An 18159-nucleotide genomic window follows, 5' to 3' on the forward strand; every position below is an offset into this window, starting at 1 on the left:
GCTAGCAGGCTGCCAGGCTCAGATGATCAACTACTTAACTCCATCGCGAGTCTTTCGCGACTATTAGAACTATGATCGTGCGGCATAGCTGTTTGTTTTTAATAATGCCACACACGGCACGCCTGGACTTTTGTTGGATAAGCATGAAGAAACATGAAATCACGGCAAGAGCTACTGTAGTTTGACTGTCACCAAACTGGATAATATTGGGCAGAGCGAGGAGGAACTCCTGCTATACTTTACTGTACCGGACGACGACGACACGTCTCCAATCTAACTTGTTGAACAAACTACAGTAATAAACTCACCAATAGTAAAAGTATTTACACACTGTAGTTGTCCCCATTGATCTTATGAGCCTATGAGGCATATATATATATATATATATGCTTTTCCCAAAGAAAATCTGTCTTGAATGCTGCTATAGTGCCACCGCCGCTCCGCCGCCCACCGCACCTACACGAGTGAGGGTGACGGCAAAACCCACGTACAGTAGGCTTGTATATGATATGAAAACAATCAGCCAAGAATGGATTAGTACTGAAGTTAGCGAACTACCAACAAAACAACCGAGCTCACAGCTGCATGCCTGAATGTCTGCTGTAGAAAAGCAAAAAAACTAAAAACAAAAAAAAACATAAAAGATATTAAAAATAATATTAGCGAATAATCGGATGTCAATTAACAGTGTCGACTAGTGTTTTGCTAGTCGACTATTCGATTATTATGTTAATGCCCTAGTGTGTGTAAGTAGCCTGTAGAAAGTCAGTTTCTGTGGGCTTGTTTTCATAGACCTGGTAACAATGGTGGCGGCGGAGCCAATGGTCCGTGTATTGTAAGCGAGTTGTAGTGTGTGTAAGTAGCCTGTAGAAAGTCGGTTTTTGTGGGCTTGTTTTCATAGACCTGGCAACAGTGTTCCGTGGCGTGTGTGTTTTCGAGTGTGTGCGTGGGTGTGGGAGCTTTTGGCGATAGTGAATGTAGTAAAGAAATGCATTGCCGGCGTGAGGGTGAAAGGGAGCTGATTTTGGTGGCAGTGCAATGAGCATTGGTCCGCGAGTGCTGTTGAGGCTCGGCCTCGGCGGCCAGCGCGACATGAGGAGATGGCGTTGGAACGACGCTGAGGGTAAGTCTGACGTCACTGTGAGTGCAGTGGTTAGGACGGCGGGCTAGGCATGACGTAGCTATTGACTTTGGGTTCCTTAACCGTGTGTGTGCCTGAAATGTATAATTGTAATATTAGATGACTTCTTCATCTACAGAGCAGTGAGCCTGATAACGGCTATCTCTGCCTTATAGTCTGCTACAGCTGCACATCTGAAAAAACACACCTGTTCTCAGGCCGTTTAAATGAACCTCCTTACCTTGGAGAAATGGTTGGACACATTTTAATGTCCACCTTTCCTTATCCCCGTCAGTGCCGCCACTGTCCTCCTGTTTTTATTTACCTGATGCCTTTTTATTGTATTTGTTGCCTTTTCTTGCAGTGGAACGGTTACCCCAAACCAAAAACATATATGCAAGTTGAGCAGCTGTTTTAGAATGATGCTAAATCTACAATGTGTGTGTGTGTGTGTGTGTGTGTGTGTGTGTGTGTGTGTGTGTGTGTGTGTGTGTGTGTGTGTGTGTGTGTGTGTGTGTGTGTGTGTGTGTGTGCGGGCGCTTGCACGCACTAACCTTGTGGACTGGCAGGTCAGTAGTAATGTGATCCACATCCTCCACCTCCCCCATGATCATACGACTGACCACCACTGTCCCAGACGCACACACACCATCCGAAGACCTGCAGATAGAGGTGGGGAGGAGGGGCAAAGAGAGAAGAGATCACATTTAATTGAAAGGGAAGGAAAGAGAAACAATGTGATGTGACAGACAGGAGATTCAGTGTCAGAAAGAAAGGAAGAAAGGAAATGAATAACGGACAGTATATAAATAATGAGGGGTAGAGAAGGAGTCAGAGAAAGCAGGATATAGGAAAGAGTTAGGTAAATTAATCATCTATTGTTTGTTGTCGCACACTTGGCAGTCTATAATCTTTCCCTAATTATGTTGATAAGATGCTGACAATACTATGACACACCAGGGATCTCCATACATGGGCATTAAAGGGAAAGGAATGACATACACATATGGGCATATCAGTCGGAACAGAGGTGCAACGTAGGTGTTAGGACTGCGTAATGGTCCAAACCTCTAGTATTGTACTGTATATTCACTGAAGGATTAACATTGCAAACACCAGCAAAAGCTTATTATCTCTAAACAGAAAACTATTAAAATGTCTGTCCTAAGGGTGGCACGGAAGGAAGGGCTATACTGGATCATCTAAATGGGTCGAGATTCATCATCCAGGGAGCATGAAGGTGCACATCGAATTTCATCAAATCGGCAGTTTTAGAGATGTTCTTGTTAAGTACCAAAGTGCTAGACAGATGGACGGACAGAAGGACCGACGCTAGCGGGGATAAAAACAAAGATGGAGAAAAGAGAGGAGCCTCTATCTAAAAGTCTAGGGTTTTCTCTCTGTCTAGGTCCGCTCATTACTAAGTGGACATTGTCCTTTCCCTCACATAAAATCAAACTGTCTTCAGTTTTCACAATTTTATTAGTTTCATTATTTTATTTTGTGATTTTAATCATTCCACCTACACTACTGTAATTGGTTCAAATCAAATTTGACAAATCACAGAAGTTAGTATCAGAATGACTTGAGATATTACTCAAGCAGAGACATACAGTATCTATACAAAGGTGCAGAGAAAAAAGGACCTCACTCACAACAACATTTTGTTTCAGCATACTGTGGCGACTGAACCAAACCAAGACACAGGGACCAGTTTCCAAGGGGGGCTCAGGTGAGTAATCATCAACATAAAGTTCTTCGGTAGCAGGTAGGTAATAATAAACGTAGAATTATTCGGTAGCAGGTAAGTAATAGACAGTCAACTGAAAGGTCTTCTGTAGCAGATAAGTAATAGTTATCAGTCAACTTAACAATCTTCTGTAGCAGTTAAGTATTAGTCAACCTTCTGTCCTCCGGAAAACATGTAAAGATCTCACTTCATCACTCTTTCATAGTACTGGTTAGCCTTTAACAGGCAAAGCTTCATCATGCCTATAAGGTGAGAACCACACAGCCATTCATGCTTTCTGCCGCCCGAACACAATCCTTCCCCAAAGAGACCGACTGAGGAGAGACAGAGGTATTTGTCACCAACTGAGGAGAGACAGAGGTATTTGTCCATGGCCAGGCTGCGCAGGTGTTGCCATATCACGCTGATTGAGAAGGTGGACCGGTAGGTACCGCCTGTCTATGATGTGTCCCAGCCTGGAGCACTGCACTCTGTCTCCCCGTGTCTCTCTCTATTCGGGGAGGTGACTACCTGGCACGCGGTCCCTCAGTGAGACACCACAATACAGTATAATCTTATTTTGTGGTGATGGGTCAGATACACACACTCATTGCTTCCAATAAATATGCCTTCCAGCAGAGAGGTCAAGTTCAAGCTCTGTGGAGCTGTGCAGTGCTTCACAGGAAAACATGATGACGCACAGACATTTAACTGATCTAATATTGTAAGCTTCTTTTCTGTGGCTTCACGATTCGGAAAGAGAAAAAACCTCAACAGTTTCAGTGAAGCCAGTCAAAGAGTCAGAAAGTGGCAATATGTCCTTCAGAGAGGGAACGTCATGTATGGCTACTTAACGTGTCCATCAAATAATCCAGTGCATGTAGGTTGACAGACAGGGAGAGCATCATACAAAGGCCCCCATTCCAGTTTCACCAGCCATGGTGGCATGATCAGGGAGCTGATGGGAGATCTATAGTATTGACACTAAGACATACAGTATGTTTCAAAAAAATAAGAGTAATGACCACATCAAGACAGCAAAGTCTTATCTCTCGTTGAGAGACCCTATAGACAGACCCATCCCTAATAGCACTCGCTCTGTCCCACTCCACCCGCCAGGAATGATGGGATGTCACATCACAGGCAACGGTCCAGAGAGGGAGAGAGACAGAGACAGAAAGACGGGGTGCGGGTGGGGTGGGGGGGGGACGAAGAGGGAGAGAGAGAGAGAGATTAGTCAAAAAACAGTCCAATGGCAAGAGAAAGAGAAGGATGACTCCCCTGGGAGTGGACGGGGAGAGCTAGAGAAGGTAGAGATGATGACAGAGGAGAAGAGGACGCTTTCGAGGCCCATTTGTCTTCGTCGGGTACGAGAGGAAGAGAAAGCTGGATGACGCCCCATGGGGATGAGAAGGATGGAGAAAGAGAGAGATGAGAGGGACTGGAGAGTTGGCTCCAGGAGAGGAAGGATGCTGTGGGATGTGGGGATCTGAAGTTAGTGGAGCTGGGAACGCTAATGTCTTACAGTGGTCCCCAGAGTAAAGCAAATGACATCCGCTGGCTGATCAATTGAATCAACATCCCCTGCCAGACACCTGTTCACGCCTCTCCTCATCTTTCTCTTTCCCCTCACGCCTCATCCCTATGTTATCCCTGTCACTCTCTCTTCATTTCGGTTATTTTCTTTCTCTTTGTCCTGTCCTTCATTCCTTCTTGCCCTCCCTTACCTTGCCCGTGTCCCTCTCCCTCTCCTTCTCTCTCTCTCTCTCTCTCTCTGTCTCAGCAGCACGGTGAGAGAAAGTCACCCTGACATTGAGCAAACAGCGAGTGTCGACATCAGGGTCTCTGCTGCACCTCTCATATAGTACAGGGAAAGGAGATTAACATGCGTCTCATTTGGCGGCTTTAAGCCCTCACATGGTGAAACCTCTGGGTGTAGCCTATGTGACAGTGGCTACTGTCATATGCACTACTCTTAAGATTGCTCCGGCTTCCATCCGATAATGAAACTCTCCACTTGAGCAAACAGAGGGAGGGTCTGGCAGAAAATCTCCTTAAGCTAATTGATTTATGTCCTTTGAGAGATGGAATGAGAAAGAGACTGGGGAGAGAGAGAGAGAGAGATTTTGCTAACAGGTGTTGTAGCATCAGCTTGGCGTCGGTTCAAGTCTTCGGGTAAGAGTTCTCCTCCAGAAGGGCACACGTTACCAGAACCTCCTGTCTACAGTGCTGCTCTGCCCGCACGCGGTGTGGACAATTAACACGCTAGCTGCAGGCAGGTTTGTGATATGTGTTTCAATAAAATGTCATCTCACATCACGTCATGCATAGGCAGAGAAGTTAACTTCCCATGGCAAATGTCCTGCTCTGCCATGCGAGCTGCAATCTGTCACCATGGCCAGCGATTGACCGCAAATGAACTCTGAGAGGCTCTGATTAATGCAGATGGTGAGAAAAAAGAAGAGGCCCAACTGCCCCATTATCTGCCGTTTCTGCTCCTTTGCAACCCCGTCCTTGTTCTCTTCGTCTTCCTTTCACTCAACTCTGCCCTTTTTTCCTCATCACCATTTTCACCCTTAATGTCACCATTCTTCAACTTCGGTTCTGTCTTCTGTTTCAGCTATCTTTGGTTCCTCCTCTCTTTTACTCTCTTTTATTATCTGCAGTCTTCTAGGCCTACTATTTCTCCTCTCTCATTTCTCTGTCCTTCTGTCGCTTTTCAACTAATCATCTCTATTATATCTCGCTGAGCACTGTCATGCTCTCTCTCTCTCTCTTTCTCTCTCTCTCATGCCAGCTGCCCACCCTCCCTACTTCCTTCCCATATCTCTCACGCACTCCTCTCTCACACACACCCCACTTCCTCCATATCTCTTTCCGCCGTCACCCGGCTCTCCCCGCCTGTCAGAGTTGGCATGGAAACCCGTCTGTAGAGTGCCTCTTTGCCCGTGAGCCTGCAACCCTCCTTGAATTTAACTAAACGGTCCCACAACCCTTTTTTATGATGCGACTTAATCAGGCGGCTTTGTCAAAAGTGACAAATATAATGTGCTTAAAACGCTAGTGGTGTATTTGGCACGGCTCAGAAAACAATTAGATATCAGGGAAGAGCTTTGCTTTGCTTGGGGCAATGCTCACATTGAGTGCAGCCTTTCTATGGTTTACAAACATGTCTTCTGACGCGGGGGAGAATGATGTGGCATGACTTGGCATTTTAATACAAACAAACCATCGTCGTCTCAGTGTGAGCTACAATGCATATGAGTCATGTGCATCGCTGTACGGCGATCGTTGAGTGCAAGAGTCTATAACGTATGTCTATAAAATGAAATTCCCTCTCAGAGTGAAAATGGCTTGATGCTGCTGTACTGCATACTGTACATACAGTATTGTCTGTGTTGTGAGATATACTGTGCAATGTGCATGGCAATTTCTGTGTGTGTGTTATCTGTATCTAGAGTATAGCAAAACGTCTGTCAGACAGACGGACGTGAAAACAATCTCTGTCCCTTTGGCCTGGTGGAGATAGTTACAATTATATAATTTACAAAGATTACAGTGCAAACATGAAAATAATGTTTATTTCTTATATTGTGAAATGACTGCAAGCATGCAAGACTGTGATTTGAAGTTTCAGCCTTTATAATCTATTGTGCCACCTTGTGCCAATATTTTTGCTGGCATAGTAAATCTCTGCCATAGAATTACTACACAACCAAGATAATATTTTTTTACTTGGCAAACCAAGCTTTATGATGAGCATTCATGAGAGGTATGATTTTATGTACCACCGGTGTCAAACTCCATCTATTCCTTCAATTCTGCCCATTGGTACAGGGACATCTGCCTTGCAAATTGCAATACTCCTATACGTGGCCACTTTAAGCCCTACCTTAATCAAATTTGCGACAGGGATAATTACCAAAACTCAATCAAGCAGGTAAAGAAAAGACGAGAGAGAAAAAACCCTCTCAATCACTAAATAAATAGGCCTTTAACTGTAACTGGCTGTCCAGATATATGATTTCTGCCAATCAATTAAGTCCTGAGTCATAGTGACAATCTGCAGCTGTTCCCATTGGCACAGCAATAAGTGGTGAGGCCCTGATTCACTTCAATTTAAGCAGCCCCCCATAATCCAATACAAAAAAGTCTGCTTTAAACAGACAAATCCTGCGTCCAATATGTTTCCAAATTGTACCTAGGGTTTAGGCAGAGAATAGTCTCAGCCTTAAGAATGTCAAGAGTGTGGGCACTCTTCCAGATGGTCATTATCAGCCTGCCCGGTTAATAATACCTTAACTCTGGTTTCTTATACTACCATTTCAGACTCGACCGCCCACAAACTTCGCACCAAAGAAAGGGTCTATGCTTGGTCATTTATGTGTCAGCTCTTGAAACTGTTAAAACACTTTTCCTCCCTAACACGACTTAAACAAGTTAATTGACTGTAGAATAGCTTCCCTCCCAATAACGAGTTACACGAGTTATGTTTTCATTCGCACTGGCATGCAAAGGGTTGGGAAATTGAGGCCCAATGTATTGCAATGGCGGCGGTGCCATGCGTGCTGCATGGCACCGCCGCCATTGCAATACATTGCACGTTCCTCCTTGTTGTTGTGATCGCCACTTTGGACATTTTTTCAACACTACGACAAGCGATTACACGATTTTAAAGCGGATTTTCATGACAAGCAACGGTCAAATTAGTGAAAACTAGGCAGGGAGATCTGGAACACAATTGTTTAATCACCGCAGTCAAACTGTTAATAGTACTGCATTTTTTCAGACTCTCATAAAAAATTAGTTTGTGAGGAAAGTTCATCAATGACACTTGGACAAAGCATCTTTATTTCTCTGGCTTTCAGATGCCTAGCAAAGAACCATGGCTTTAAGCCCTTAAGGCAGGTTGGGAGGAAGCTACAAAAACAGAGTGAGGCATGGCCAAGAACTATTTTCTTTTTGATGCCGTTTTACTGTTAATTTTCTTTTTTTTAACATATATACAGTATATATATATATATACTGTACTGTACTGTACTGTACTGTACTGTACTGTACTGTACTGTACTGTACTGTACTGTACTGTACTGTACTGTACTGTACTGTACTGTACTGTACTGTACTGTACAAACCCTCCTCCATGGCCTCTGTGTGCGTGTGTGTGCGTGTGTGTGTGTGTGTGTGTGTGTGTGTGTGTGCGTGCGTGCGTGTGTGTTTGTTAGACTGCGCAACAGTGACACTTTGTGGTCAACAAACGCTATTTCAGTACTCGGACGGACACGTACGTACATACACTGTATGTACGTACATACAGGGACACACATACATACAGTAGGGACACATAGCTGTCTATAGGAGTGGCTATCACCACTCAAAAGTAAATAAACATAATAGGCTACCTCACTTACTAGCTGTTCCTACTTGCGTTTCTTCTCGCATCACATTCTTAAGACGATTACATATCAGCCTTCTTACAAGTTATTGACCAAAGTTATGCCTACATGCTGTGGCAGACTAGCCTGATTATCAGACTGTAGTCCACCAAGAGAGTGGGCGGGGTCTTTGGTCTGGATCCAGGCTAGTGGCAGACTGCATTATATGATGTATGTTTATGGTCAGATTGTATGATGCATTGCCAATTAACTCTGGCACCTGACAAAATAATCTTTCATGAAGAAAGTAGAAAAGCGTAGAAAAGCGCCTGAGAATTACACGATCATTGGGCTCTGTGGCCCTAGTCCTGTACTCTGTGCTGGTTGCTTGGAATGTTGATGCACTAGGAATGGGAGCACATACTCTACTGTACAGTACAGTAGGCTACTATGGATGCTCTCATTGTAAGACCCTTGAATATCATCTACATAGCAGAATGAGTTTATCCAGCTCCCTACAAATAGGAGTGGTTTGACAAACATAATTGCCAAGAAGCTACCAGTACAGCCCACCAAAGTGAGTTGAGTGAACGGCGCTAAAGCCCACAAGCGTAGCCCGTAGCCGTGGAGAATGAAGCTGGAATTCTTGACCTATATAAAGCTGGACGACTGGGCTAAATATAGTGCCAGTCAGTTAATGCCCGCCGAGGACAGATGTTCCAGCGAGGAGGTCACAACGATGGGGGAGTAACCAGCTTTTGAGAGCTTCCGAGCGGACGGTTCCTACGTGGTGCTGACTGGGAATGAATGAATTCATTATGTGACTCAGCAAATAATTGTGTTTTTTGATTAAAATCAATTTGACAACACTGCAGGGCATTTTTTAAAGAGCCAGATGGAGTTGTCAAGGAAACCTCTAGAGCCGTTACTATACAAACACACACACACACACACACACACACACACACACACACACACACACACACACACACACACACACACACACACACACACACCACACACACACACACACACACACACACACGCCTGGACTTCATCCAGCATTTCCCCCACTACGCATTTTCAAGAGAAAACAAAGACTGAAAAATTTAGTCATAATGTCAAATTCATGCCAACGAGTACAGTAGCTTACATACATACACTCAATGGGAGAATGAAAATCTACTGCATGTGTTGTATTGAAACTGTGTCTGATTTTTTTAGCTTGGTTAGCGAATTTTCGATCTCCCAAAAATGATTAATCATTTCACAGAGGAAGCAGTGTAATGTGATATTTACACTTGAATGGTCATCTGTTTTTTGTTATCAAATGTTTTTTATTTTAAGACAAAAATCACAATAAGACACGTTAACAACATGAATGACTTAAAGAAAACAAAACACATATAAAACAACACATAACAGCAAAAGCAAGGAACACAAAAACAAACAATCCCACCCACCCCTCCCCCCCCCCCCCCCCCGAGACCAAAGATGCCACAAAATGTCATTACTCCTACTACTGTGCAATGGAAACAAAAAATGTATAAATAATGATAATAATAATGATTAAACCATGCCCTTAACCAAATCTGCAATACCAGACCAAATCTCAATGTTTTCCTCTTTTGCACCATGCAATCTTGCTGTAGACATCTCTAGATAAATGATTAATGGTCATCTGTTAAGTGCAGTCTTCTCTGAACACTGCGCTGGCCACTGTCTTACAGAGGAAAGCAAAACATACATTTTGTACCTGAACAAATGTATTGATGTCATGATTATCTCACAATCATATTTATTTATTCATTATTAAAGCACGAAGGGACTTATTGGTCTCTCATTCATTGTATTTGTCTGTTATTTTCTTCTCCATATTCTTCAGGTAAAGAAATAGCAGTTCTGGCTGAACCGTGCAGTCGGTTTTCGCGAAACTTGGCAATATGGTAGAAGGCTATGCCAAGTGAAGACTCAAAGCCCACGACCATTGGCCAAGGGTGGCGCTATAGCAGTCAATTGAAAATGCTAACTTTGAACAGGCATAGCGGCATTACAATTATTATTATTATTATTATTTGAGTCTCTCTGGCCCACTTGGCCCACTTGTTCTCTCAAATGCTGTGTCAAAGGACAAACATCAGGGGAGTCATGGGCCATCAAGATGGTACGTCACTATAGCCATCACTGTAATTCATCACTTTACACAGCAGACCTCGTTTGCCAAGTAATTCGAGGAAGATTGAAAGTCAGATACGAATACTCTGTCAGGGTGAGTTGCAAAAGGTCAGTAACTCATTGGCTATCAAACTATAAATTGATTGGTACAACATGCACACAAAAACTGCTGGGGAGCACCCACATACAGTGGTATATCAAGGTAGACTATTGCCTTACACAATTTTTAAATACAAAGGAACTGAAACTGTTCAAGACTGTACCCCTGCACTTCCGTTTTGTATTAAGACACTTAGGTATACCATCTAAGCAGCCATCAGCCAGTATTAAGACACCTCGGTATACACTCTAAGCAGCCATCAGCAATCAGCCAGTATTAAGACACCTCGGTATACACTCTAAGCAGCCATCAGCCATAAGCCAGTATTAAGACACCTCGGTATACACTCTAAGCAGCCATCAGCCAGTATTAAGACACCTCGGTATACCCTCTAAGCAGCCATCAGCCAGTATTAAGACACCTCGGTATACCCTCTAAGCAGCCATCAGCCAGTATTAAGACACCTCGGTATACACTCTAAGCAGCCATCAGCCAGTATTAAGACACCTCGGTATACCCTCTAAGCAGCCATCAGCCAGTATTAAGACACCTCGGTATACCCTCTAAGCAGCCATCAGCCATAAGCCAGTATTAAGACACCTCGGTATACCCTCTAAGCAGCCATCAGCCATTATTAAGACACCTCGGTATACACTCTAAGCAGCCATCAGCCATTATTAAGACACCTCGGTATACACTCTAAGCAGCCATCAGCCAGTATTAAGACACCTCTGTATACACTCTAAGCAGCCATCAGCCATTATTAAGACACCTCGGTATACCCTCTAAGCAGCCATCAGCCAGTATTAAGACACCTCGGTATACACTCTAAGCAGCCATCAGCCAGTATTAAGACACCTCGGTATACACTCTAAGCAGCCATCAGCCATTATTAAGACACCTCGGTATACACTCTAAGCAGCCATCAGCCAGTATTAAGACACCTCGGTATACACTCTAAGCAGCCATCAGCCATTATTAAGACACCTTGGTATACACTCTAAGCAGCCATCAGCCATCAGCCAGTATTAAGACACCTTGGTATACACTCTAAGCAGCCATCAGCCGGGTGATGGAGAGATATCTCCCCTCTCCCTGCAGGGACCAGAATAATATTCCCCTCCCATATACCATACTGCAAGAATGCTTATCTGCTGTCTATCCAATGTATTTAGAGACCAGATTGAATTAGGTGGCAATGGGATGGATTGGATTCACGTGTGTGTGTGTGTGTGTGTGTGTGTGTGTGTGTGTGTGTGTGTGTGTGTGTGTGCGTGCGTGCGTGCCACAGGCATGTGTCATCATGGCTAAGGGCATGGCACTGTGGCAGTAAGCAAGCGAGCTGAGTGTGGATCGATAACAAGTAATTGAGTGTGGGAGGAAAACAACAGGGAAGGCCAGAGAGGGCATCATAAAACACTATGTACATACACTGACCTCCATGAAACACTATGTACATACACTGACCTCTATGAAACACTATGTATACTGACCTCTATGAAACACTATGTATACACTGACCTCTATGAAACACTATGTATACACTGACCTCTATGAAACACTATGTACATACACTGACCTCTATGAAACACTATGTATACACTGACCTCTATGAAACACTATGTACATACACTGACCTCTATGAAACACTATGTACATACACTGACCTCTATGAAACACTATGTATACACTGACCTCTATGAAACACTATGTATACACTGACCTCCATGAAACACTATGTACATACACTGACCTCTATGAAACACTATCTACATACACTGACCTCTATGAAACACTATGTACATACACTGACCTCTATGAAACACTATGTACATACACTGACCTCTATGAAACACTATGTATACACTGACCTCTATGAAACACTATGTATACACTGACCTCTATGAAACACTATGTACATACACTGACCTCTATGAAACACTATGTACATACACTGACCTCTATGAAACACTATGTATACACTGACCTCTATGAAACACTATGTATACACTGACCTCTATGAAACACTATGTATACACTGACCTCTATGAAACACTATGTATACACTGACCTCTATGAAACACTATGTATACACTGACCTCTATGAAACACTATGTACATACACTGACCTCTATGAAACACTATGTATACACTGACCTCTATGAAACACTATGTATACACTGACCTCTATGAAACACTATGTACATACACTGACCTCTATGAAACACTATGTACATACACTGACCTCTATGAAACACTATGTATACACTGACCTCTATGAAACACTATGTACATACACTGACCTCTATGAAACACTATGTATACACTGACCTCTATGAAACACTATGTACATACACTGACCTCTATGAAACACTATGTACATACACTGACCTCTATGAAACACTATGTATACACTGACCTCTATGAAACACTATGTACATACACTGACCTCTATGAAACACTATGTACATACACTGACCTCTATGAAACACTATGTATACACTGACCTCTATGAAACACTATGTACATACACTGACCTCTATGAAACACTATGTATACACTGACCTCTATGAAACACTATGTATACACTGACCTCCATGAAACACTATGTACATACACTGACCTCTATGAAACACTATCTACATACACTGACCTCTATGAAACACTATGTACATACACTGACCTCTATGAAACACTATCTACATACACTGACCTCTATGAAACACTATGTACATACACTGACCTCCATGAAACACTATGTATACACTGACCTCCATGAAACACTATGTATACACTGACCTCTATGAAACACTATGTATACACTGACCTCTATGAAACACTATGTATACACTGACCTCTATGAAACACTATGTACATACACTGACCTCTATGAAACACTATGTACATACACTGACCTCTATGAAACACTATGTATACACTGACCTCTATGAAACACTATGTATACACTGACCTCTATGAAACACTATGTATACACTGACCTCTATGAAACACTATGTACATACACTGACCTCTATGAAACACTATGTACATACACTGACCTCTATGAAACACTATGTATACACTGACCTCTATGAAACACTATGTATACACTGACCTCTATGAAACACTATGTACATACACTGACCTCTATGAAACACTATGTACATACACTGACCTCTATGAAACACTATGTACATACACTGACCTCTATGAAACACTATGTATACACTGACCTCTATGAAACACTATGTATACACTGACCTCCATGAAACACTATGTATACACTGACCTCCATGAAACACTATGTACATACACTGACCTCTATGAAACACTATGTATACACTGACCTCCATGAAACACTATGTACATACACTGACCTCTATAAAACACTATGTACATACACTGACCTCCATGAAACACTATGTACATACACTGACCTCTATAAAACACTATCTACATACACTGACCTCCATGAAACACTATGTATACACTGACCTCCATGAAACACTATGTACATACACTGACCTCTATGAAACACTATGTACATACACTGACCTCTATGAAACACTATGTATACACTGACCTCCATGAAACACTATCTACATACACTGACCTCTATGAAACACTATGTATACACTGACCTCTATGAAACACTATGTACATACACTGACCTCTATGAAACACTATGTATACACTGACCTCTATGAAACACTATGTACATACACTGACCTCCATGAAACACTATGTATACACTGACCTCTATGAAACACTATGTACATACACTGACCTCCATGAAACACTATGTACATACACTGACCTCTATGAAACACTATGTATACACTGACCTCTATGAAACACTATGTACATACACTGACCTCTATGAAACACTATGTACATACACTGACCTCTATGAATCACTATGTATACACTGACCTCTATGAAACACTATGTACATACACTGACCTCCATGAAACACTATGTACATACACTGACCTCTATGAAACACTATGTACATACACTGACCTCCATGAAACACTATGTATACACTGACCTCTATGAAACACTATGTATACACTGACCTCTATGAAACACTATGTATACACTGACCTCCATGAAACACTATGTATACACTGACCTCTATGAAACACTATGTACATACACTGACCTCTATGAAACACTATGTACATACACTGACCTCTATGAAACACTATGTATACACTGACCTCTATGAAACACTATGTACATACACTGACCTCTATGAAACACTATGTACATACACTGACCTCTATGAATCACTATGTATACACTGACCTCTATGAAACACTATGTACATACACTGACCTCCATGAAACACTATGTACATACACTGACCTCTATGAAACACTATGTACATACACTGACCTCCATGAAACACTATGTATACACTGACCTCTATGAAACACTATGTACATACACTGACCTCCATGAAACACTATGTATACACTGACCTCTATGAAACACTATGTACATACACTGACCTCTATGAAACACTATGTACATACACTGACCTCTATGAAACACTATGTACATACACTGACCTCCATGAAACACTATGTACATACACTGACCTCTATGAAACACTATGTATACACTGACCTCTATGAAACACTATCTACATACACTGACCTCTATGAAACACTATCTACATACACTGACCTCTATGAAACACTATGTACATACACTGACCTCTATGAAACACTATGTATACACTGACCTCTATGAAACACTATGTATACACTGACCTCTATGAAACACTATGTACATACACTGACCTCTATGAAACACTATGTACATACACTGACCTCCATGAAACACTATGTACATACACTGACCTCTATGAAACACTATCTACATACACTGACCTCTATGAAACACTATGTATACACTGACCTCTATGAAACACTATGTATACACTGACCTCAATGAAACACTATGTACATACACTGACCTCCATGAAACACTATGTACATACACTGACCTCTATGAAACACTATGTACACACACTGACCTCCATGAAACACTATGTACATACACTGACCTCTATGAAACACTATGTACATACACTGACCTCTATGAAACACTATGTATACACTGACCTCCATGAAACACTATGTATACACTGACCTCTATGAAACACTATGTATACACTGACCTCTATGAAACACTATGTACATACACTGACCTCTATGAAACACTATGTATACACTGACCTCTATGAAACACTATGTATACACTGACCTCTATGAAACACTATGTATACACTGACCTCTATGAAACACTATGTACATACACTGACCTCTATGAAACACTATGTACACACACTGACCTCTATGAATCACTATGTATACACTGACCTCTATGAATCACTATGTATACACTGACCTCCATGAAACACTATGTATACACTGACCTCTATGAAACACTATGTACATACACTGACCTCTATGAAACACTATGTACATACACTGACCTCCATGAAACACTATGTATACACTGACCTCCATGAAACACTATGTATACACTGACCTCTATGAAACACTATGTACATACACTGACCTCTATGAATCACTATGTATATACACTGACCTCCATGAAACACTATGTACATACACTGACCTCTATGAATCACTATGTATATACACTGACCTCCATGAAACACTATGTACATACACTGACCTCTATAAAACACTATGTACATACACTGACCTCCATGAAACACTATGTACATACACTGACCTCTATAAAACACTATCTACATACACTGACCTCTATAAAACACTATGTATACACTGACCTCTATAAAACACTATGTACATACACTGACCTCTATAAAACACTATGTACATACACTGACCTCCATGAAACACTATGTACATACACTGACCTCTATAAAACACTATGTACATACACTGACCTCCATGAAACACTATGTATACACTGACCTCCATGAAACACTATGTACATACACTGACCTCTATGAAACACTATGTATACACTGACCTCCATGAAACACTATGTACATACACTGACCTCTATGAAACACTATCTACATACACTGACCTCTATGAAACACTATGTACATACACTGACCTCTATGAAACACTATGTACATACACTGACCTCTATGAAACACTATGTATACACTGACCTCCATGAAACACTATGTATACACTGACCTCTATGAAACACTATGTATACACTGACCTCTATGAAACACTATGTATACACTGACCTCTATGAAACACTATGTACATACACTGACCTCTATGAAACACTATGTACATACACTGACCTCTATGAAACACTATGTATACACTGACCTCTATGAAACACTATGTATACACTGACCTCTATGAAACACTATGTATACACTGACCTCTATGAAACACTATGTATACACTGACCTCTATGAAACACTATGTATACACTGACCTCTATGAAACACTATGTACATACACTGACCTCTATGAAACACTATGTATACACTGACCTCTATGAAACACTATGTATACACTGACCTCTATGAAACACTATGTACATACACTGACCTCTATGAAACACTATGTACATACACTGACCTCTATGAAACACTATGTACATACACTGACCTCTATGAAACACTATGTATACACTGACCTCTATGAAACACTATGTACATACACTGACCTCTATGAAACACTATGTATACACTGACCTCTATGAAACACTATGTACATACACTGACCTCTATGAAACACTATGTACATACACTGACCTCTATGAAACACTATGTATACACTGACCTCTATGAAACACTATGTACATACACTGACCTCTATGAAACACTATGTACATACACTGACCTCTATGAAACACTATGTATACACTGACCTCTATGAAACACTATGTACATACACTGACCTCTATGAAACACTATGTATACACTGACCTCTATGAAACACTATGTATACACTGACCTCCATGAAACACTATGTACATACACTGACCTCTATGAAACACTATCTACATACACTGACCTCTATGAAACACTATGTACATACACTGACCTCTATGAAACACTATCTACATACACTGACCTCTATGAAACACTATGTACATACACTGACCTCCATGAAACACTATGTATACACTGACCTCCATGAAACACTATGTATACACTGACCTCTATGAAACACTATGTATACACTGACCTCTATGAAACACTATGTATACACTGACCTCTATGAAACACTATGTACATACACTGACCTCTATGAAACACTATGTACATACACTGACCTCTATGAAACACTATGTATACACTGACCTCTATGAAACACTATGTATACACTGACCTCTATGAAACACTATGTATACACTGACCTCTATGAAACACTATGTACATACACTGACCTCTATGAAACACTATGTACATACACTGACCTCTATGAAACACTATGTATACACTGACCTCTATGAAACACTATGTATACACTGACCTCTATGAAACACTATGTACATACACTGACCTCTATGAAACACTATGTACATACACTGACCTCTATGAAACACTATGTACATACACTGACCTCTATGAAACACTATGTATACACTGACCTCTATGAAACACTATGTATACACT

At 41.5% G+C, this 18159-nt stretch overlaps 1 protein-coding gene across 1 annotated transcript in view; it reads right to left on the reverse strand.

The window, feature by feature from the left end:
* The window catches only part of inpp4b (inositol polyphosphate-4-phosphatase type II B), a 245706-nt gene that overhangs the window by 101601 nt on the left and 125946 nt on the right, over window positions 1–18159 (reverse strand). The window contains 1 exon segment of the mRNA XM_083765321.1: window positions 1675–1780. Within this exon segment, the coding sequence (XP_083621447.1) occupies window positions 1675–1780 (106 nt within the window).

The sequence above is a fragment of the Protomyctophum parallelum genome (assembly GCF_964188405.1).
Source record: "Protomyctophum parallelum genome assembly, chromosome: 5".
NCBI classification, from domain to species: Eukaryota; Metazoa; Chordata; class Actinopteri; order Myctophiformes; family Myctophidae; genus Protomyctophum; species Protomyctophum parallelum.